The sequence below is a fragment of the Vicia villosa genome, linkage group LG6, assembly GCF_029867415.1.
Source record: "Vicia villosa cultivar HV-30 ecotype Madison, WI linkage group LG6, Vvil1.0, whole genome shotgun sequence".
Lineage (NCBI taxonomy): Eukaryota > Viridiplantae > Streptophyta > Magnoliopsida > Fabales > Fabaceae > Vicia > Vicia villosa.
Genome location: NC_081185.1, coordinates 38,198,003 through 38,220,550, shown reverse-complemented (window position 1 = coordinate 38,220,550; position 22,548 = coordinate 38,198,003). Strand labels below are relative to the sequence as shown.

Here is a 22,548-nt window from a genome sequence, read left to right as displayed (position 1 = left end):
GGAATCAGAAGCTGTGAGTGTTCTAGGGATCTAAAGAAATTCTAGTTCTGAAGCTGTCCTATGGAAGCAGAAGTCAGAAGCTATGAATTCTCTGAAGACAAAAGCTTATATGATCGTCTCTACCGAAATAATCAGGGAAGTCTTTTATTAAAGTTCTTCGAGTATTTATTTCAGGGGGAGATTATTTATCTCAGGGGGAGATTGTTAATCTCAGGGGGAGACATATTCATATGCTTATGCTATAGCTGTGTAATTTGTCTTTTGCCGTCTGTTCTTTCTGATCGCAAATTCATATCATTTATATATGTTTTTGTCATCATCAAAAAGGGGGAGATTGTTAGAACAAGATTTGTTCTGATCAATTATCTTAGTTTTGATGATAACAATAATATGAATTTTGCTTAAGATAATATGGTACTCTAATCCAATGCAATTTCCTTTTCAGGAAATATATAAAGAGTACGCATAATTCAGCGCTCAGAAGCTTTGTCTCAAATGGTTCAGTATGCAACATCAGAACATGGTCTGGCAAGACATCAGAAGATGGTCGAAGCAGAATCAGAACATGGGTCTATGGAAGCATCAGAAGAACAAGAGAACAGAAGCACTGAAGTTCTGATGGTATCACGCTCAGAAGCACTTCAAGGTCAGAAGATCAGAAGATGCTATGCACCAAGCTGTTTGACTCTGATGATATTCAAACGTTGTATTCACAAACATCAGATCAGAAGGAAGTACAAGTGGCAGGCTACGCTGACTGACAAAAGGAACGTTAAAAGCTACTAAAGGCTACGTCAGTAGACACAGCGTGAACAAGGCTCGAGGTAGTTGACAAAAGCGTATAACATTAAATGCGATGCTGTACGGAACACGCAAAGCATTAAATGCATTCAACGGTCATCTTCTCCAACGCCTATAAATATGAAGTTCTGATGAGAAGCAAGGTTGACGATTTTAACGATTCTGCACCAAAACAACTCATATCAACTTGCTGAAACTCTGTTCAAATCTAAACTCAGAATCTTCATCTTCATCAAAGCTCACTACATTGCTGTTGTAATATATTAGTGAGATTAAGCTTAAACGATTAAGAGAAATATCACAGTTGTGATTATCGCTTTTAAGAAGCAAATTGTAATACTCTTAGATTGATTACATTAAGTTGTAAGGAACTAGAGTGATCGTGTGGATCAGAATACTCTAGGAAGTCTTAGGAGTGAACTAAGCAAGTTGTAACTAGAGTGATCGTGTGGATCAGTAGACTCTAGAAAAGTCTTAGAGGGTATCTAAGCAGTTGTTCCTGGAGTGATCAGTGTGTGATCAGTAGACTCTGGAAGACTTAGTTGCTGACTAAGTGGAGAACCATTGTAATCCGTGCGATTAGTGGATTAAATCCTCAGTTGAGGTAAATCATCTCTGCGGGGGTGGACTGGAGTAGTTTAGTTAACAACGAACCAGGATAAAAATAACTGTGCAATTTATTTTTATCTGTCAAGTTTTTAAAGCTACACTTATTCAAACCCCCCCTTTCTAAGTGTTTTTCTATCCTTCAGACAGGCCCCGCGACACGAAGGAATATAGGGGACCATCTGGTCGTTTCAATGACTACACCCCCTTGAACGTCTCGCGGGAGCGTATTCTGCTCGAATGCCAGAGCACCAAGTTCAAAAATTCCAACGTTAAGCCCCCGAGGCCAAATCCAACCAGGCCGGGGACTGACAAAACCAAATACTGCAAGTATCACAAAAGTCACGGCCATCTGACCGACGAATGCATACACCTTAAAGATGCCATCGAGACTCTGATCAAGGAAGGTCGCCTGTCTAAATACGCGAAGAAGGGAGAACCTTCCCGGAGAGAAGGGCCGAGGAACTCTGACAGCGACAATTCACCAGATAGCCGACCATTGCAGGTTGCTCTGTCCGTCACCCGACCAGAGGACTTCATATCTTCGGTTGGAGTGACCTCCGCTTTCTGCACATGGGAAGGATTCCCGACCGCGATGGTCATCTCCAACGGCAGGGATCCAGGTTCACTCACGATTAGCTCAGTAAAAAGAAAGTTTGACGAGCTGATCAGCGCCAATTCAGATCTCGGCCCAACTCTCCAGAAGTTCAGAGGAAAATCAGACCCAATCACCTTCTATCTAGAAGAGCTCCCCGGCGGAGCCCCAAATGCCACGACCCCCTGCTCGTTCGAGCAAGGATGACCAGTTTCGACGTCCGACGAGTCTTGATTGACGAGGGAAGCTCAGTAGACATCATGTACTCCCATCTCTTCAAAACTCTCAAGTTGGACGACTCCCACCTTACTCCATACGTAGGCTCCGACCTCCAGGGCTTCAACGGAACCACCACCAAACCATGGGGTTACGTTGAGTTGATCATCACTTTCGGGGAAGAAGAAGCATCCAGATAAGTCAAGACAAGATTCCTGGTGATCGACTGCAAAACTCTTTACAACTGCATCATCGGACGACCCACTCTAGCCGAACTTACGGCCGTCCACTCAACCGTGCACCTCAAGATGAAGTTCTACACAAAAAGGGGACGAGTGGCCACCATCAACGCCGACATCGAAGCGGCCAGAAGGATATTTGACGCGTCGATGAAAGGATTACAGCTGATCGCCCTTTCTTCCAGCTCCAACAAGAAGCCGAGAGCCGAAGACAAGCCAGCTCGAGAAGACCTTCAGCAACCGACCAACGTCAGCTCAGTCGACCCCGACGCCCGTTTTACGAAAGAAGAACTGAAGAACGGCGAAGAACCACAATCAAGGAAGACCCACCCCGTCCGACCAATCCCAGACGGCGACTTTGAGCTCGTCCCACTTGGCGACAACCCTGACAAGGCGGTGAAGATCGGCAAAGACATCCCAGATCTACCGAGGAAACAACTCATGGCTTGCCTTTGAGCCAACGCCGACTTGTTCGCTTGGAGTGCAGCTGAAATGCCCGGACTCGACCCTGAGATCGCCTGCCACCACCTCTCCATTGGTCCAACCGCGAAGGCAGTAGTTCAACGTAGGCGTCGGCAGTCTCCCGAGAAAGCAGAGGCTGCCGAGAAAGCTGTAAAAGACCTCTTAGAGGCAAATTTTATTTCCGAGGCCAAGTATTCAACTTGGCTCTCAAACATTATATTAGTTAAAAAATATAATGGAAAATGGAGAATGTGCGTTGATTATACTGATGTTAACCGGGCTTGTCCCAAAGATGCTTACCCTTTGCCTAACATTGACAGGCTGGTCGACAACTCGGCCGGTTATAAATTGTTGTCTTTTATGGATGCTTATTCAGGTTACAACCAAATCCCCATGGCGAGATGCGACAAGCAGTGCACGGCATTCATGACCGAGTCGGGCAACTATTACTACAATGTAATGCCCTTCGGACTCAAGAACGCCGGAGTCACTTACCAGCGGATGATGAACAAGGTATTCCGAGGAGAAATCAGTGACACCCTCGAAGTATACATCGACGACATGATCGTCAAATCCCGAGAGGACACCGACCACACCACGCATCTCGAACGAGTATTCGAGCAGGCCAGGTCCTGCAAGATGCGTTTAAACCCGGAGAAATGCACCTTCGGCGTCCGAGCAGGAAAGTTCCTCGGTTTCTACTTGACCAAAAGAGGAATAGAAGCCAACCCGGACAAATGCCGAGCATTCTCGGAACTCCCTACACCTAACAATAAGAAATCCATCCAAGTCTTAAACGGGATGCTCACAGTGCCGTCCCGCTTTGTCGCGAAATCCGCCCAGCACGCTCTCCCATTCTTTAAACTGCTGCGCAAGAAAGCAACCTTCGAGGAGTGCAAACAAGTGCTATCTCACCTCAAGCAAGTCCTCTCGGAGCCACCCGTCCTGTCCCGACCGAGAAACGACGAGATCCTATACCTTTATCTAGCCGTCTCTAACGAAGCAGTTTGCGCGACATTAATCCGAGAGGCTGAAGACGGGCAGAAACCCGTATACTTCACCAGTAAAGCCCTACAAGGACCCGAGGTGCGATATCAGCAAATTGAAAAAGTCACGCTGGCACTGATAATAGCCGCCCGAAGGATGAGGTACTACTTCCTCGCCCATACCATCGTCGTCCGAACCGATCAACCAATCAAACAACTCCTCAGTCGACCAGATATGGCCGGGAGAATGCTAAAGTGGTCCCTCGAGCTATCCGAGTTCGACGTCCAATACGAAAGCAGGAAAGCACTGAAAGCTCAAGTGCTGGCCGATTTCGTGGCCGAGATGACTTCGATCACCTCCTCCCCTTCCCCTGTCGAGAATAAATGGACCATCTATGTAGATGGCGCCTCCAGCAGCTCCGGAAGCGGAGCCGACATCATCCTAGAGAACGACGAAGGACTCGTCATTGAGGTATCCCTGGTCTTGTCTTTCACCACGTCGAACAACCAGGCCGAATACAAAGCCTTCCTAGCGGGCCTATGGCTCGCTGAAGACGTGGGCGCCCGGGAGGTAAAAATCTACACCGACTCCTAACTCGTCGCATCCCAAGTTAACGACGACTAGCAGGCCAAAAACGACGTGCTCGTCAAGTACCTCGCGCTAGTCAAAGATAAAATGAAAAACTTTGCAAAAGCAGAAGTCGAGAATATACCTCGGGAGCATAATTCTCGGGCCGACGTCTTGTCCAAACTCGCGAGCACGAGGAAGAAAGGCGGGAACAAATCAGTGATCCAAGAAATCTTATCAAGGACAAGTGTAGATAAGAGTGCGCCCCCACCTACCAGTGCTCGCCATAGGTGACGATCATTGCTGGATGACCCCGATGTATAACTTCCTCACAAAAGACGAACTGCCGACCGACGTGAAGGAGGCCTCCACGATCAAAAGACGAGCCTGCTCGTACGTTATCATCGAGGATAAGCTATACCGGCAAGGATTTTCCATCCCTCTTCTCAAATGCGTCGACGCCTCTCAAACGCTCGAGATACTGCAGGAACTTCACGAGGGGATCAGCGGCCAACACCTCGGTGGCCGATCATTGGCGAGAAAGGCCCTCAGGGTCGGATACTATTGGCCGACCATGCAGCAAGACGCCAAAGAGCATGCCCAAAAATGCGATAAATATCAACGCCACGCCGATATCCACTTAGCTCCCCCAAACGAGCTTAAATCTCTATCGTCACCCTGGCCATTCTCCACCTGGGGAATGGATCTCCTCGGACCTTTCCCAGTAGGATCATACCAAAACAAGTACCTGGTAGTCGCCGTGGACTACTTTACTAAATGGATCGAGGCCGAAGCGCTCGCCAAGATCACAGCCCAAAACGTACTCTGTTTTTACAAACAAAACGTACTCGCTCGGTTCGGGGTACCACAGGCAATAATAACCGACAATGGCACCCAATTCACCGATAGGAAGTTCCAAGAGTTCGTAGCCAAGCTCGGCACCAAACAACATTTCACTTCGGTGGAACACCCCCAAACAAACGGGCAAGCCGAAGCGGCTAACCAAGTCATCCTCCGAGGACTGAAACGAAGACTCGGCGAAGCTAAGAAAGCTTGGGTCGAGGAGCTGCACAGCGTACTCTGGGCATATAGGACGACGCCTCATTCGAGCACAGGCAAAACCCCGTTTAGATTAACCTACGGCACCAAAGCCGTAATCCCCGTGGAAATCCGAGAACCCTCTCGTCGGACCGAGTCACCTCTCGAAGAAGAACTCAACGACGAGGCTATGAGGGAAGAACTCGACATGGTCGAAGAGATCCGAACAGGGTCTTCCCTCCGTGAAGCCAAGTTAAAGCAACACATAGCTCTGCGCCATAACACTAAAGTCATCAGACGCGAGTTCGAAGTCGGCGCCCTAGTGCTCCGCAGAAACATGAAAGACTCGCGCGAGGGCAAACTCGCCCCAAACTGGGAAGGCCCATACCGAGTTTACGATAAAACCGAGAATGGCGCCTATTACCTCGAGAACCTCCTCGGTGAAAAACTTGCTCGACCCTGGAATGCTGAAAAACTCATACGCTATTACAGCTAGAAACAAGCTAACACTCCCCGAGCGCTCACCCCGAACACGAAAGGGCGACCGGGCACGGACTCGCGTCATGGTATGAACGCGAGCACTCCATGACAACGACAGCCGGAACTCCCAGCCGAGGAGTGAAACTGGATACACGGGGACCCTACACCTAGACCCACCGTGGCAGTACATGCATGGCAGAACCCCAGCTCGCGATGGGACCGTTCACGCTGCGAGCACTTAGCCCCGACCGCGGTCTCGTACTCGCTCATAGCGCACACCTGCTCTGCGCACCCGGGTCGTACCCCACACGCCCGGAAAATCAACCTAGGCCGAGCATAGTCCAGTAATAAAATACTTCTAAGTATAATATCACTCGCCCGGATTATAAACACTAGCGTCTAAACTAGGGGTGGCAAACGGGCATGCCCGCCCCGCAAAAGCCCGCGAAAAAACGGGGCGGGGCGGTGCGGGCTTTTTTAAGAGTGCGGGTCTAAAACCTTGCCCCGCCCCGCAAAAAAGTGAGGGCGGGGCGGGGAAAGCCCGCGGGCATTCGGCTTTTTAGGCCTAAAAATAGTAAAATCCTATGAAAAAACAAATGCCCGCAAAAGCCCACAAAAAAACGGGGCGGGGCAGGGCGGACACATTAAAGAGAGCGGGCCTAAAACCTTGCCCCGCCCCGCGAAAAAATGCGGGTAAAACGGGCTTTCCCCGCGGGCCGGGCCCGTTTTGCCACCCCTAGTCTAAACGGGCACTCCCGTGCCCGTTTATCCGCTTTCTTATTATACACACGCGTCAAATTATAAAATTATATTTTAATTTAGATCTTTATTTAAATTATTTATGTAATAAATTTTGTTCAAATGAGCACTCTCGTACATGTTTGTCTGTTTTTTTTAATGCGCACAACGTCAAAATTTAAATAAATATTTTTTGTGTAAACTTTGTAACATATAATCTCTCATTCCCTCTCTCTCTCTCTCTCAATAACTTTATATGACGTTAATTTTGATGTAATTTATTGACATAGTAAATCATTATAGATTAATCTCAAACTTTATATATATGATTTTATATGATAGTATGTTCAATCTAACAATTGATTTTAAAAAATATTTATTCGAAATGAAGTTATTGAGGAGTATAACTCGATCTAATTTAATCTCATAAATATTTCTAATTAGTTTCTATAACACCATTTGACTCGATCTAATTAACTATTGAGGTGTGTAACTCGATTTTGCATCGAGTGTAATTTGATCTCATATATATTGATTTTTTAAATTAACTAATGTACTCAATGTTAATTCTAGATCTCGTGCCCGTTTATAAGTTTTTTATCGCGCTATCGTTGAAGTTTTTCATATACATTTTATTAAAAATAATATTATTTGAAGTAGGATGATATATGTTCTCTCTTTCTCACTCTTGAAATCAAAATTAATCATGAAAAAATTATTTTATGGGAATCTAATTTGCTAGAGAAGTTATAAATGAGCGTGGCCGGGTAAAACTACCATTTCTATTTTACAATTGCTATGTTTGAAAACTGTGAAAAAAGAAAATTTGATAGATTAAAAAGCAAATAACCAAGAGACAGATTTAGAACTTAATTAAACATATTATTATTATATAATTGATTTAAATTTGAAAAATTGTGAGATATATAAAATTAAGAAAAAGTATTGTAAAAATATTTTTGGAATTTGTGTTTTATTTTCAATTATATTAAAAGGCATAAGAATATTTTAAGGGCTTAATGAATATGCACTCACTGTATAAAATAGTTTACAATGTCATCTATTAAAAAATCATCAATGTTCCATGTTATTAATTTTTCTTTTTAAAATAAAAGAATTACTTAATTAAGTATATGATTGTGATTGTTTGACAATATAAAATTATATTTCACTGTTATGTACTATTCATTTTCTCATACTTTAATAAAAAAATAATTAAAATGATAAGTTGTTCTAATATTAAGAGTATTTGTTGCAAAAATAATGGCCCATTTTTCATATTTTTCCCAATGTGTTTGTTTATAATTGGAGAAGTCATATTAAGAAGTATAAATATTTTTTGAAATTTTTTTATTCATTTTAATTTAAAAAATGAAGAAAAAAAAGGGTAAGGAAGATGATTATAGTTGGTTATCATTTGGTTATAACTCATTTGTTAATACACAAAACCAATTCAATAAGAAAAATAATTATAATTGGTTATCATTTGGTTATAACTCTTTTGTTAAAAAACGGTAAGGAAGATGATTAGTTCCAAAAAGTTTGATATATCAAAACTCTCTCTCTCCCATTTGACTACGGCAATGGAGAGGTGAAATATGAAACTGTCGGTGGTTATATTAAAAACGAAGCATCGATTTTTTCAGGAATGTAAAATCTGATTGCAAATGCAATTAAAGTTTTAAAAGTTCAGGTAAATGAGGGCCCTGATCTAGACTACTTAACATAATTTATTAGCACATGAAAAGTAATTAAAAAAAAATCAGAATGAGTATAGTTGACATAATCATTAACCAAAGTGTAATTTTTCTTACTTTGAAAAATAATATCACCATATCCAAAACAATTTGTATGAATGATGCTTAAGATATCTTTAGTGGTCCTGCAAAGAAAATTAAAAAAAATGAAATAAAAAATAAATAAATTAAAGAAAACTAATTATAAAACTAAAGAAAAATCACTCTATTTTTCTTATCTCATAACCCTTTCAATTTACAGTATACGGCCAATACTGTGACAAATAAAAACAAAACCTAATTATATTTCAAACAAAAGTATGTTATAAACGAATTCTCTTCATAAATTTTTGATGAAGTAATGGTTTAATTATTTGTAATCCAATAAGGTAGACACAACTTGGCAAAGCAAGAGAGAGATAGATATTAGTTTAAAAATAGCTTGGAAAAATGAAAAGAGAAATATTTTGCAAATGGCTTGTGAAGAGAAGTTATTTAAATAATAGAGGAGCGGTTAGAAATAGTAGGAAGTTGTTTTTTTACAGAGTTATCAGTGTGTTTCGAACCGTAGAAGTTATAAACTTTCCGTTCATTTTAATTGACAATTGATTGAAGTTATAAACCCCACAATTTTTAATTATTTTATTTATTTAAAAAAATTAAAATAAAGGGTGTTTTTGGTATAAAAATAGACCAGTCCAAAATGAGTATCCTCTTTATATATAGTTATAGATTATTTTTTTTATTTAAAAAATTAAAACGAAGGGTGTTTTTGGTATAAAAATAGGCGAGTCCAAAATGAGGTATCCTCTTTATATATAGTTATAGATATATAGTTATAGTAAAGATAATCCGATCACAAATTTCCTGCAGCAATAAACATTCTAAGCACGAAGAGGAAAGTCAAAACATAAACAGGATTTGCAAAGACAAGAGTATAATTAAAACCCGACCAAATTGGCCGGTGATATCCGAACATTACAAAAATAGACGGGCACGCAGGCCCCAAATATGCCGGGCAAAAGCCCCAAAATCCAGAAAGGGAAAAAGCAATGGCACGCAGGCCGAGAAAACACGGGCACGCAGACCCAGAGTATCAAAACCAAAAAATTCATTCTTCCTCGTCAGGAGTACCGGGCACAAGCTGACCGTCCACAATCCTCGGCGCAAGGCCAATGTCATCTGTCTTCAGTCCCGGGTTCAGAAGACCACCTAGCAGCGCTCTAGTCTCCTCGAGCGTCCTGCAGGACAGAAGAGCTTTCGTGTTTATGGCCCGCGCCTCGACTTTTGCTACACCATCCTCGTCCAATACGGGCTCACCGCTCCTCGTCACCCACTGGGTCAGGGAGAAGCTGTCTACATACTTGCACAAGACCGCGTAAGACGTCGTCTCCTACTCGTCCAAATCCGCATCATCGCAAGCATAGCTCTTAGGAGGAAGATCGAAACGGCCCCTCCACCAGAAGAAAGGGAACACGCTACAAAGCTTGGTCCTAACCTCACTAGTCTCGTCCCGCTCGGGCCTCCCATCCTCGTCACAGATCGTCACCATCTGAGCCAACGAAGTATATGCTTCCCGGCTTTGAAGACGGACAATGAAATACCGATCTTTGAAATCCTTCACCGAGTCGACGCAAATCTGGAAAAGTTTACGGTCGGCATTCTTAAAGGAGACCCAACTAAATCGCCCCCCGGCCGACTGCCTCTGAACACGAAAGCAACGGCCGAACAGGGCAGTAGTGGCCCCGATCCCCAGGTAGTCGCAAACAACTTCGAAGGCACGCATGAAGGCAAAGGCGTTCGGATGTAACTGAGACGGAGCCAATCTGAGACCGGCCAGCAAGGCAATCTGGAAACTGGTGAAAGGAAGACGGAACCCTAGCTCCTTGAACACATGCTCGTACATCGCAAAGCTATCCCCGACAAAACGAGAACAGATCCGATCATTTTTGAACGGACACCCGACCTGGAAATTTAGAGGGTCGTTGGGCCCCCGATCTTGGACCTCCCTGAAGGCCCCGTTTAGAGATTCGGTGTATCGAGAAACCACGGTCAGAGGCTCGTTGGCCACCCAGTCGACACTATTGTCACAGTCATAGTCGAAGAGTGGGGTCGGCGGAACTCCTTCCTCGGTGCTAGAACCGAGGGAACCCTCCTGTTCTTCCCCCTCCTCTATAGCAGCAAGATGAGAACTGTCAACCTCAATCACCTCGACGTCGGAACTGCTCGCAGCTGTCTCCCGCGAACTAGCCCACGAGCTAGATTCCGAGCTTGCCGACGAGCTGGACCCCGAGCGAGACCCTGAATTAGATTCACCTGCATGCATAAGGAAAAAGTGAATCCGATGGTTCATCAAATCCACCCTTCCACCGCGACGCAAGTGAAAGGGTAGAGCAGCAGGCGCCGAAGCCCCCTGCTAAACCCCTCGTTAAAGATGCACTTGGTTGCTCCCGGCTAAACCCCTCGTCAAAGATGCACTTGGTTGCTAGCCGAGGACTCACCCCATCAAACTTAGCAAAAATTAAACAAAATATACACGCTCGAGTCCTACGCAGCATGATCGACGGAATCCTTAAACGCGCCGAACATATTTATGAATGAGCCGAGAGAAAGCATGAGTGCGTCGGCCAAACCCATGGGTTTGACGAGCCAAATCATGAAGGCACCGGGCGGTAACGGAAAAAACAACTACACTATTAACCTCTCCCGGGCATCGCTTGAATAACCCGAGGAGACGGTTATGGCTCTTGAATCTCACGAAGAGAAACTGCCGACTTAGACGACAAAAACAGCAGAAACACACCCTATAAATCCCCTAAAAACAAAGAAAGATGTTCGAAATCTAGAGATAAACCTCAATCGTACCTGATTGTGACATGTTTCCAACAGATTTGAACGTAATCCTTCAAGAAAGTGTTATCGAACGATGGAGATCTGGGAAAACCAAAGTTGGAGCCGAGCACGTAAACGGAGAACAAAAAACCCCAAATGAGAGGGTTTAGCCCCTTTTATAGAAAAAAATGCTCGGAATACGAAACGTCGCGTCGGCTGACACAGCCTTCCCTAGGCGCCGCCATCTACCCCTAGGCAATCATTACTCAATGCCACGTTAGCGAGTGGCGTTCACGCGCGGTCTCTCGTCTTCCCCCACAAACGGCTTCATCCGAGCGCAACTGATAGACGAAGATCAATTGAACATGGGCCGATCACTGGAAAAGTCGAAGCTCCTTGCTCGGAACTCCGACTTGGGGGGCTCCTGTTCTGGACTGGGCCAAGATTCGGCCCAATCTACCTTCGGCCCACTTAATCTTGGGGGCCCAAACCACTCCATGTCCCATAAAGAGCAATCAAGTGCTCGTCTACACCATGCCCGGCACAAGCACTCCCCGCGAGCTATCTGGTGCTCGACACAGGTGCCCCCCGCGAGCGCATTCTCCACCAAGGACCCCTTCTCTTTGTAGGGTTCCTTCACTTCCAACCCCCCGAATAATACGGAGTCCACGTGATCCCTAAAAGACCGCATCTCCCTTGAACTTCGGAGCGGTTAACCAGGACAGAGGGCACTCACGGACCTCCGGTATTTCCGCCTAGGAAACCTGGCAGTCTCCTAGTTGGGCCTGGAAATCCAGCCCAATAGCGAGATCATGGCCCAGCGCTGGGGGCTATAAATACCCTCTTTCACTAGAGGGTCAGGTATTCAATTCTTTCTAACCTTTAGCTCGTACTTGCACTCCTTTGCTCGTCTTATTACTTTGGCATCGGAGTACCTTGCAGGTACACCCCCCTTCACTTCACGAAGATCTAACATCCGAGCAGGTCTTGACGATCCTTCTGATCAGGTACGATCATAAGTCAATTAAAAACCCAACGTTATTTAAACGCAAGGTTTTAAGTGAGGGAAGATCTACTTTACCTAAAGCATGCAAAAAAAGGAATTTCAAATCAAGAACAACTAGACTTCTTAAACTAAAAATGAAACCAAGTTGATAGAAAATCCAAGAGAAGTGAATGTGAATGTGCTTCAATCCTTCTTTTGCTGCAGCAGTTATCCATGTATTAAAGTTGGCACTGTCTTCTTCTTCATAATCAAAATAATTAGAAGCTGACGCACATATGAGGCGGATACTTCTAACGTGTTGCTGTTGCACACTTTGTACCAAAATGGACATCATCTTCCTTAGGAGAGATTTGGATTTGCAACTTTTCATGAAATGTACATCATCAAGGTCGAGATTGGGAAGTAAGAGCCATAATGGTTTCCATCTCTTTGAAAGAAAACTTGTGGTAAATGCATCTTCTGTTGGGAGAAATGTTAGAATGTGACAAATCACTTCATCTGGCAACAAGCTAATCCAGTCAGCCATCTTACAAGTATGCATTTGTTGATCTTTTTCTATATGGATACTTATAGTATTTTTACATGTCTATTGATTTTCTCAAGTACTCCATCTCTTAGGATAGTATTAAAATACAAATCTCGAAGAAAGTAAAGACTCAATATCCAAAGCTTGAATCTTGAAAGGTTTAGACTTTTCAATATCTATTTCATTTTTTTAATTTTCTAACTTTGAAAATTGTTATGCATTTAATTTCTTATAAAATTTATATAAAAAAAAAACAAAAAATTTAGTTTGTATTTGATAATTCCTAAACATGTGACTTAGGACTTAGGTTAACAAGACTTTTATTTATTGTTCTTTTAGTTAGGGGTGTTTATGGGTTGGGTAAAGTGTAAACCCAATAAATCTAGTAAAACCCACTCAAACCGACTCAAAAAAGTGGGCTGAGTCGGGTTATTTGGTGAATACGATTTTCAAAAATAAAAACTCATTCAAAATAATTAGGTTATGGTTAAACCCACATCCAATCCACAAAATTCATGGGTTATTGAGTGATTATATTTTTTTTTTGTAATTTGACAAGTGATGACTTTAATATTTTTAATTTTGCTTGCTTTCAATTTCAATCTTTTGAACATCTTTTATTTAGTAAATAATTATTTTAACTTATTTAGGATGTCACACTTCTATTATTTTGATGTTAATTCTAGTAAGTTGCAAGTATTTTATGCAATTTTAAATTTTACTATAATGTAACTTTAGTTTTTACAAATATATGTTTATGATAAATTTCATTGTACATTTAGACATTTGATATTAAACAAAATAGTAATATGTTAAACTATTTATTAAGAAAAAATGTGACATATCATTTATAATTATATAAGGAAAAAAATATTGGGTAACCCACTATCCAACCCAATCCAACACCCAAATTTGTGGTTTTATCCAAATAAACTCAATGATACTGTGAATGGTTATTTTAACTCACTCAAACTAGTGTATCATGTATGAGTTGGGTTATGATTTTGGCTAAATTCAACCAAACCGACCCATGTGTAACCCTAGTTTTAGTAATGTTTTGCATCTTACTAAAACATATACATTCTTTTATTTAAAACACTTTTTTTACTTTTTTTATCGTTATTATTTCATCATAACCCTTTAGTTGAGATTTAACTAATAGTTTTTAAAAAGGAATTTGTCTCTTACTTGTGATTTTTTTAACTACTCCAATTAAACTTAAATATTAATATGAGAAATTGAACAACTAACTTAAAAAAATTTATAAAAAGAAGTAGGAATAAATATATTTCATGCAATGTCAGTTTTTGGTTTACTATCGTGTATTTTTTTACCCTTATAATATGTTTTTCTGGCTTCTTAATTCACAACTTGGAGCATCTTCAATAAGAGAACTTATTTTTGGTTACTTGAGTTATTTTTTAGGGAGCCAATTGCCACATTGTATTTAAGGAACATCTAAGCAATTTAAACCAATTTCACTCCAATGATAATTTGAATAAGCAATCTATATGTGGTTCAATCAATTTATTTTTTACCCCACCAATTATTAAAATTAATATTATTTAATGCTAAGCAACCTACTTTTTGTATTGCTTTATGATGTAACTTACACAAATATTTAAGCAACAGGAACGCCACATGTATCTACTCCAATGGTCAAAACTGCTAAGTTTCAAAACTTATGAATCCTAGTGTACATTAAGCAGCCTTCATTGGAGATGCTCTTAGACACTGAATTTTTCAGTTTTGAAATTCTGGTATCAGATATGTGATGTCGAATGAGATGTCACAACACAAATATCTATTGATAACGATTTATGGAACAAGATAGCAACAGTAATAAAACTTAGTGCAGAAAGATAAATAACACAAGGAATTGTTTACCCAGTTCGGAACAACTTTCCTACTATGGAGGCTACCAAGCCAGAGATGAAATCAATATCTGATAGTATCAATTCGAAGCTAAACTCGCCCGTTTACAACTCCTCACTTAATCATTACCCTTCCTATGACTTCTACCTAAGACTCACCTAGGTATGAGGCTATCCTCAGATCCCTTCAATCACAACACCCTGTGACAATCTACACAAACAATAAATCGTGGAAGACACTCTTCCAAAACACACAATTCTCAATGCTTAAAAGCTTATGAGAACGACACTACTCTCCTTGCTTAACAGCTTCGGAGATTAAAACAGCATTCAGCACCTACATGTTTGTGAATGAACACATATGGAATTTACAGCACAACTAACAATAAGGATTCCTACAACCCTAAAAATACAAATATCAGTTCCACTTAAAACTAGGTATAGGCCAGTCTATTTATAGAATTAGTATTGACTGAATTGGGCCTAAAACCGCAACAAAGAGGCTGCTCAAAATCTATTGCTTGATCTCCAAGAAAATAGGTTTTCCATTCAATCTTTCCTAAATTGTCTCCATTTATAGAGATTGTAAAAACCAACCAATATCTCTGATTGAGTCGATCTTGAATACACATAAGCTAACTGAATATTCCAGCTTCGGAGATTAAAACAGCATTAAGCACCTACATGTTTGTGAATGAACACATATGGAATTTACAGCACAACTAACAATAAGGAGTCCTATAACCCTAAAAATACAAATATCAGTTCCACTTAAAACTAGGTATAGGCCAGTCTATTTATAGAATTAGTATTGACTGAATTGGGCCTAAAACCGCAGCAAAGAGGCTGCTCAAAATCTATTGCTTGATCTCTAAGAAAATAGGTTTTCCATTCAATCTTTCCTAAATTGTCTCCATTTATAGAGATTGTAAAAACCAACCAATATCTCTGATTGAGTCGATCTTGAATACACATAAGCTAACTGAATATAATTTATAATTTGGATATCCAAAAACCGATCCAAATTAAACCGCATTAAATTGGATCGGATTGGATTGAATTTTTTTAACCTATCATCCAAAACCGAACCAAACCGCAAGTAAATTTATTTTTGGATCGGATGAGTTTTTGCTTTAGAACCGATCCAAACCAAATCGTGAACACCCCTAGTTTTTACCTCCCAAACCCATACCCGAATCCCCAATCAATCCTTGTTCCCTGTTCCAAACCCAAACAGGATGGAGAATTAAAATCAAATCCGTACCAAATAGATTTAGGTTGGGTTCAGGTATCCCCGCCCTGTCACCATCCATTTAGTAAAATCAATTTTTTTAATAAAAATATTTATTTTTCAAAAATCAAATTATATCATAAATAATAAAATAAAACAATCTCAAAAAATTTTATACATACATTTCAAATATTTTAAATAATGTCAAAACATGAGCCACATATTTAATAATATCAATTATGAAATATAAATAATAATATATATAATAAAATAAACGAGCGAGTTCGAGGTGGGTACTAGTGTCTTCATTATTCTACTCGTCCCCATATTTTATAATCTGAAAAAACTTAAACCTGAATCCAGTCAAAGCTGGTTTTCTCGCCAACTTCAGGACAGGTCGGATGGGTACCCGCATGTACGGATTTTATTGTCATGTGAAAAAAATGCTCACATCCTGAAAGGGTTTTCTAATCTTTAATATATTAAAACATAATACATGTTTAGGCGCCAACTTTAGACCAAAATCCCGCCTAATCACGTGCATCGCACGGGGTAAAGTACTAGGAGTAATTAGAGAGGGAGAAACTAAAATTTGGGTTGAATGTTCCATGTGATTCAACCTTTGGAATACCAACTTCTTTGTTCGAGGTAGCAGTGATAAATGCATCTGAAACTAGAAAAGAAACACTAACCCTCGTAAGTCACAATGCACCTGTACTTAACAAAATAGAGAAAATCTCTTTTTGTTCTGACCCATACATATATGCACAAAGGAGAGTGAGTTGGAGATTGAAAGAGAGAAAGAGGAACAACAACTTCATATACATATCTTACCTTTGAGGTGACCACTCCCTTGATTCATCAAATTTATTCGTTTGAGTTTAAATTCTTAATATTTCTTCATCTTGTTTTCATGCTTGGTTGAGTAATTTAGGGTTACTGGAAATTCATTTCATATGTTGTATTGTATTAGTAATCAAAGGAACAATTGTATGCTATGCTCTATTTGTATATGTAGTTTCTGATTTGTGTGTGCCTCACTGTTTTAGTTTCTTGCAATATGATTGATGGCTCTTATGAAATTCATCATGTATATTCAATATCTATTGTATTGCTCTTCTTGTTTTCATCTGATATAAACATTGTGTTGTAACATTTTTCAAATAGATCCGTTATGGTTGATGATCGTATTAGTGCATTGCCGGATGAAATCATTTGTCACATACTCTCATTTCTCCCAACTGAAGATGTTTTTACAACTAAACTTCTTTCAAAAAGGTGGAGACCTTTATGGCTTTTACTTTCCAATCTCGACTTTGATGATCGTCGATGCAGCCGTGAACTTTATTCACAGTTTATAAATATGGTTTTTATATCTATATATGCACGAAGTGCGCACAAGCCTATCAAAAGGTTCCTCCTCAGATGTGATGGTAATTCTATCTGCGAGCCAAAGCAATCTGATATAGTCACGTGGTTAACTGCCACTGCAGAACGTGGGATGGAACACCTCGATGTTCATATTTCTAGTAATCAGAATTTTAACTGCGTTTTTAGCTTCAAAAACCTAGTTGTTCTCAAGTTGAGAGTGATACATATTACTACTATTTTACCTGTTGACCTTCCCTTGCTTAGAACTTTACATATGGATGGAGTTTATTTCCTTGAACATTGGTTTCTATTGGAAATTCTTAATGGCTGTCCAATTCTGGAGGATTTTGAAGCGAAAAATATATTTGTCCGAAACTCGGCAAATGAGTATGAGGCAGAGTTTAAACGGTTAACTAAGTTGGTCAAGGCAGACATTTCTAATTTGTCTGTTTACAATGTTCCTTTGGAAGGCTTTTCTAATGTTGAATTTCTTCGGTTAGAAGAGGTATGAATATATATTTATTCAACTAGTTATCTATTTTCAATTCGACACAGTATGTCTAATTTGTTTCATTTTTATTATTTGTAGATCTATGGTTGTGTTCCAGAGTTTTCAAATTTGACTCATTTGGAATTTGTTAGCAGGAGAAACGTTAATTGGTGTTTGTTATACGATGTGTTGGAGAAATGTCCTAAGCTTCAAAATCTTGTGCTTGAAATGCCTCAACTTGTAACATCAGTTTCTACTCTTTGCTGGTACCCAAATATCTTTCCCAAATGCCTTTCATCACAGTTGAAAGAGTGCACTATTTCAAATTATAGAGGACATCAATACGAGTTGAAGTTTGTACAACATATTATGTTGAATTCAAAATCTTTACGGAGGATAACTATATGCAGTCCTCCGTCCATGAATCCTCGGGAGATGCTTGAAATGCAAAAGGAATTGTCGTTCTTCCCAATGAGGTCTGCAACATGCGAAGTTAATTTTAAATTTGTTTGAGTAGCTGCAAGTTCTTCCTAGATGATTGCATTTTTTATTTGTTTCTACGTTTTCATAATGTGTCCCATTTCTGACTGTTTTGTGGTGATTTTTCCTTTGTTATAGGCATGTTGATATTCTAGAAAAATTATGCTTAGCTATCCACAGCTAGAAGATAGCTAGTGTCTTCTTTGATATACATTTTGGAACAAAAAATGGGTGCACCATCAACTTCTCATGCTTGTACTTAATTCTCTCTGGAGTAGTTTAAAAAAACCCAGCTGAGATAAAATCCTTTTAAAACTGAGCACAAGCTGAAATTACATTGGGTATAGTCGCTTCATCAGGAAATACAATTCCATAGTACACTATTTCATGAAACATATAACCATGATAACAAAAGTATAATTCAAACATTTAGAGTTTGAATATCAAATGTGATAATACAACTCAAAATTCAAAACAGACTAAAAATAAGTCTTAAAGGAACTAAAAGCGTCAATCATTGCCACCACCCCCACATGATCCGCTTGTGTCCAAAGGCAAATTAAGCTCACTTGCACCATCATCATCTGAATGAAATAACAAAAGTAAAATAATTAGTTAAAATTATCAAAATTATAATTTATTTTCCTGCGAGCCAAACTTGTATTAAAATAAAAATCTGGAGCTATAGCACAAGATATACCAAACTAACATAAAACAACACTGAAAGGAAAACACATAGCAAAGTTGGGAAAGAAAAGATCTCCACTCTGTCTATAAAATTTGCTTTTAAAATCTACAGCAATTTAAGATTTTTAAACTTCTAATTAACGCATATTTCACTATTAATAAGAATCAAGATCTTTTAAGATTTACATGTACTATCTAGGTTACATGTTACACAGTACTATCTAATAGTATGATGCATTTGTTTTGATAGATTTACATGTGGTTGGTCTTTAAGATTTAGTGGTTGGTGTCTATATTAGAAACAATTGTTGAGAGATTTTCCTGATTGATGTTGTTATTGCAGAGGATTTCAAATAATCAGTTCAGCATATTGCTCTCAATGGTGAATGTTATTTATCAGTCCCTGTATAATTGGTGAAAAATGTTTGAAAAAGATGTGATAATAACAAAAAGAGATGACCTAGGTTACCTCTTGTATTCTGTTATTTTCCATTGTGTTCAAGGACATAAATATTGAAGCAAGAGACATTTGACTCTAGGTTACCACTTGAATTCTGTTATTTTCCATTGCAGTGCCTTTGTGCTCCATTTTCAGTCAATATATACACAAATTCTCTTCTTTGAAATTCTGGGTTCTATCAATTAATGAGCTCAAAATGAAAGGAGCCACAAAGCCTTAATTATTATAGGTCACGATTCCAAATATTCCAACCTAGGAGCTAGAAGAAAATTTAGATTTAACATTTTAGTCTTCAAAAATAAAAGAAAACAGTATCTAATCAAAATTCTATCAACCATCTCGCTACTGAAATTGCTTAAGCAGAGAGTGACAAGACAACTTGGCAAGTTCCAAACTCTGCTCTAAGTTAAATGAATTTCATTGATGAAATATTGATTTGTATGTATAGTGTTACCATAGTCTAATACTAAATCAGCATTATCATTCAACTAAACAAGACTAACTACTACAAACATGTACTACGAAAAAAATGTCAAATCCATAGCTCTAATCTAGCAAAATGACAAGGTTAACGCTATTTAAAATATATATATATATTCTAAATAAATATTTGAGGCACACAAACCAGACAGATGCGCAAAGAAACCAAAGATGCTCCATAACAGTAGAAAATGCATAAACAACCCAAGAACACTAACAAAATCAAACAAAACTCCAAAGCATAAGACAACAAAGTTCTAGTTCAAGCCACCTAATCTAACAGTTGCATGGTAAAAGCTTGCGAAATGACAGGAAGAATAGAGTAAATGCTACTTGCATGGAATAATAGAGTAACTAACTACAACTTACATGAAACATGATAAACTGTTAGTTTACACATTGATGAAGCCCTTGGGCATGATTGTAATAGTCTTTCTATTTCAGGCTGTCCACCATTCCAGATTTTCATTGTTTGTAAGACCGTTGAATTCTTCAAAATATACTTTGCTAGCAAAAACTCACCTTGTAAACCTAAGAAACTCAAAAGATGGCAAGTTTTAAGGTGTAATGAAAGGCACTGCGGAACAAAATCAGGGTCCACCCAATTTTCTTTGTCATCTTTTCTAGTCCATGACTCCTCATCTGTGCCCGCCTGTTAATAATGCAAATAAAACAATAAAACTTAAAGTGAGCTATGAAAATATAACTAAGATATGAACCTGAACAAACCTCATTGAGCTTAAGTGTTTGAAGGTTAGGAGAGTGTTTGAGAAGTTGAATTAAGAAATGCCAACGGTAATTGAAGGAGTTAAGGTCTAGGGAGGTCAAATTATGAAAGGTAGGAAGTACATGATTATAGGAATCCATCTAGAATATGAAGAAAGCAAAATGTCAGAAATCATTGTAACATATCACTCCCTAAAGCAAAAATAATAAAAACAAAGATTATATATAAACAAACCTTAGCCATTGAAATGGAAAGAGAGTGAACATTAAGAAGTGGTTCCAATGGAAAGTGAAAATAAGTGGAATCAATAGTTGCTTGGGTCAAGTTAGTTAAGGTAAAGTTTTTCCATCTGTTAGTGGTTAGAGAGTCCTTATAAGGGAACCACCATAGTTTAGATACTAATAAATCCTCAAGAATAGGACATCCAGCTAAGAGCAACATAAAATCTTGACCTCTTGGGAAAAAGGTATATCGTAAGTAAAGGGTTTTGAGGGAGGGAAGTTGAATAGAAGGAGGAGTAACGTTTATACTGAAAAAAAGAAGATTAAGAGAAACAAGGGTTTTGCATGTAAGAAGAGTATAAGGCAAACTACGGACACCCGGCAAACCTAGAAAGAGATCAAGATGCTGAACACCGCCTTGTAGCAAAAAGTTGATCCACATGGAAAAATTGGGAATGCGAAGATTGACGTCTTCGATGTAATCGTATGTAAGAGAGATTTTGAAAGCCTTAATGGGAAGTGCGGAAATTCGTGAGAGTAAAACGGAGTAGACGAAATCGTTAAAGCGGAAATTGGCGTTTTGGTTTGTTAATATGGTGTTGGTGAAGTCCAAAACGGGAACCGAATGCCATAGATGGTTCCACCTCTTGGAGAGAACGCTTGTGGCAACTGCGTGTTTGGTTCGGAGAAAGGAGAGGATGTGACAGAGAACTTCGTCAGGGAAAGTGCTTAGTATATCCGCCATTGGAACTTTCCACTATTTCACAAGAGAGAGAGAGGAAGAACAAGGAAGATGATGCATACAAAATCACAAGTTAGGGAGGACGAAGGCGAGGAGATGGGGAGTGTGTCGTGTGGCTTGTGTTTAGGCTTGTCTGTTTGTATTCAAGATCTTTTTCGTGTGAGGAAGATATTTTTTTTGTTTAGACATTATATTCTACCAAATACCATTATGCCCCTCTTTATCTACAAGAAAGTTTTATGTTCTACTAAATATCATTATGTCCCTCTTGCTCTTAAGAGCATCTTCAATGGTGCAACTTACATTTGAGTTTTTTATGGGATTCACTAAGCCACATCATATTAAAAGAATTTATTTAATTTTAACTTTAATAAAAATCTGATATGGGTCCCACAACTTTACCTCATTACTTGATTTTATTGAATACTACAATCTTTTAGTTGTTGCATTGCAATGCAACTCTATTATGACATGGCAAATTTTTTAAATATTTAATTATTAAATTAATGGTACAGGTGGAGAACTCAATAGAAGAAACTACCATTGAAGATGGTCTAAGGTGATCTACGTGGGTGCCTGCCTTCTAGTTTCAGTATTCAATTTGTTGTCTCTTATTGCTTTTCTCAATATTTTTGCTTCAATTGTTTCTAAAATCTAAGAAAAGTTAAATAAATCTGATTTCAATTGGTCTTGTCATAACCCAAACCATCACTTTTGCTTCTCAACTGGTTTTTACTCATTTCAATTGTCTCTCATTTCGATAACCACTTATTTTCAACCCTAAACCATTTTCCATCTCCATAACACCACCATCTCCAAAACTCCACCATCTTTAGCGTCTTCTTCCGAGCTTTCTACATGGCAAGACGCTTGGAGAAAATTTCCGACATCAAAGACACCAAAGAGTTATGGAAGGTAGCGATCGGAGTAGTCCATTAATGGAATGTACTCTCCAA

General features: G+C 39.4%; 2 protein-coding genes across 3 annotated transcripts; one reads left to right on the top strand and one right to left on the bottom strand.

The window, feature by feature from the left end:
* Positions 1 to 16,525: 16,525 nt before the first annotated feature.
* LOC131609124 (FBD-associated F-box protein At4g10400-like) lies at positions 16,526 to 18,484 on the top strand. The gene is made up of 4 exons (XM_058880783.1): positions 16,526 to 16,630; positions 16,708 to 16,775; positions 17,102 to 17,810; positions 17,895 to 18,484. The coding sequence occupies exons 3-4, from the start codon at positions 17,109 to 17,111 to the stop codon at positions 18,306 to 18,308; spliced, it is 1,116 nt and encodes a 371-aa protein (XP_058736766.1). The 5' UTR covers positions 16,526 to 16,630; positions 16,708 to 16,775; positions 17,102 to 17,108; the 3' UTR covers positions 18,309 to 18,484.
* An 85-nt stretch (positions 18,485 to 18,569) lies between these two features.
* LOC131609123 (F-box/LRR-repeat protein At4g14103-like) lies at positions 18,570 to 21,788 on the bottom strand. Of its 2 annotated transcripts, XR_009285942.1 has the most exons (5): positions 20,864 to 21,788; positions 20,632 to 20,769; positions 20,272 to 20,554; positions 19,432 to 19,681; positions 18,570 to 18,859 (listed from the first exon to the last, which is right to left on the bottom strand). XR_009285942.1 is itself a non-coding variant. In XM_058880782.1 (4 exons), the coding sequence occupies exons 1-4, from the start codon at positions 21,593 to 21,595 to the stop codon at positions 18,786 to 18,788; spliced, it is 1,227 nt and encodes a 408-aa protein (XP_058736765.1). In that variant the 5' UTR covers positions 21,596 to 21,785; the 3' UTR covers positions 18,570 to 18,785. The 2 variants fall into 2 exon arrangements, 1 of the variants encoding a protein (XP_058736765.1); XM_058880782.1 differs by lacking the exon at positions 19,432 to 19,681 and having other exon boundaries at positions 20,864 to 21,785.
* Positions 21,789 to 22,548: the final 760 nt, after the last annotated feature.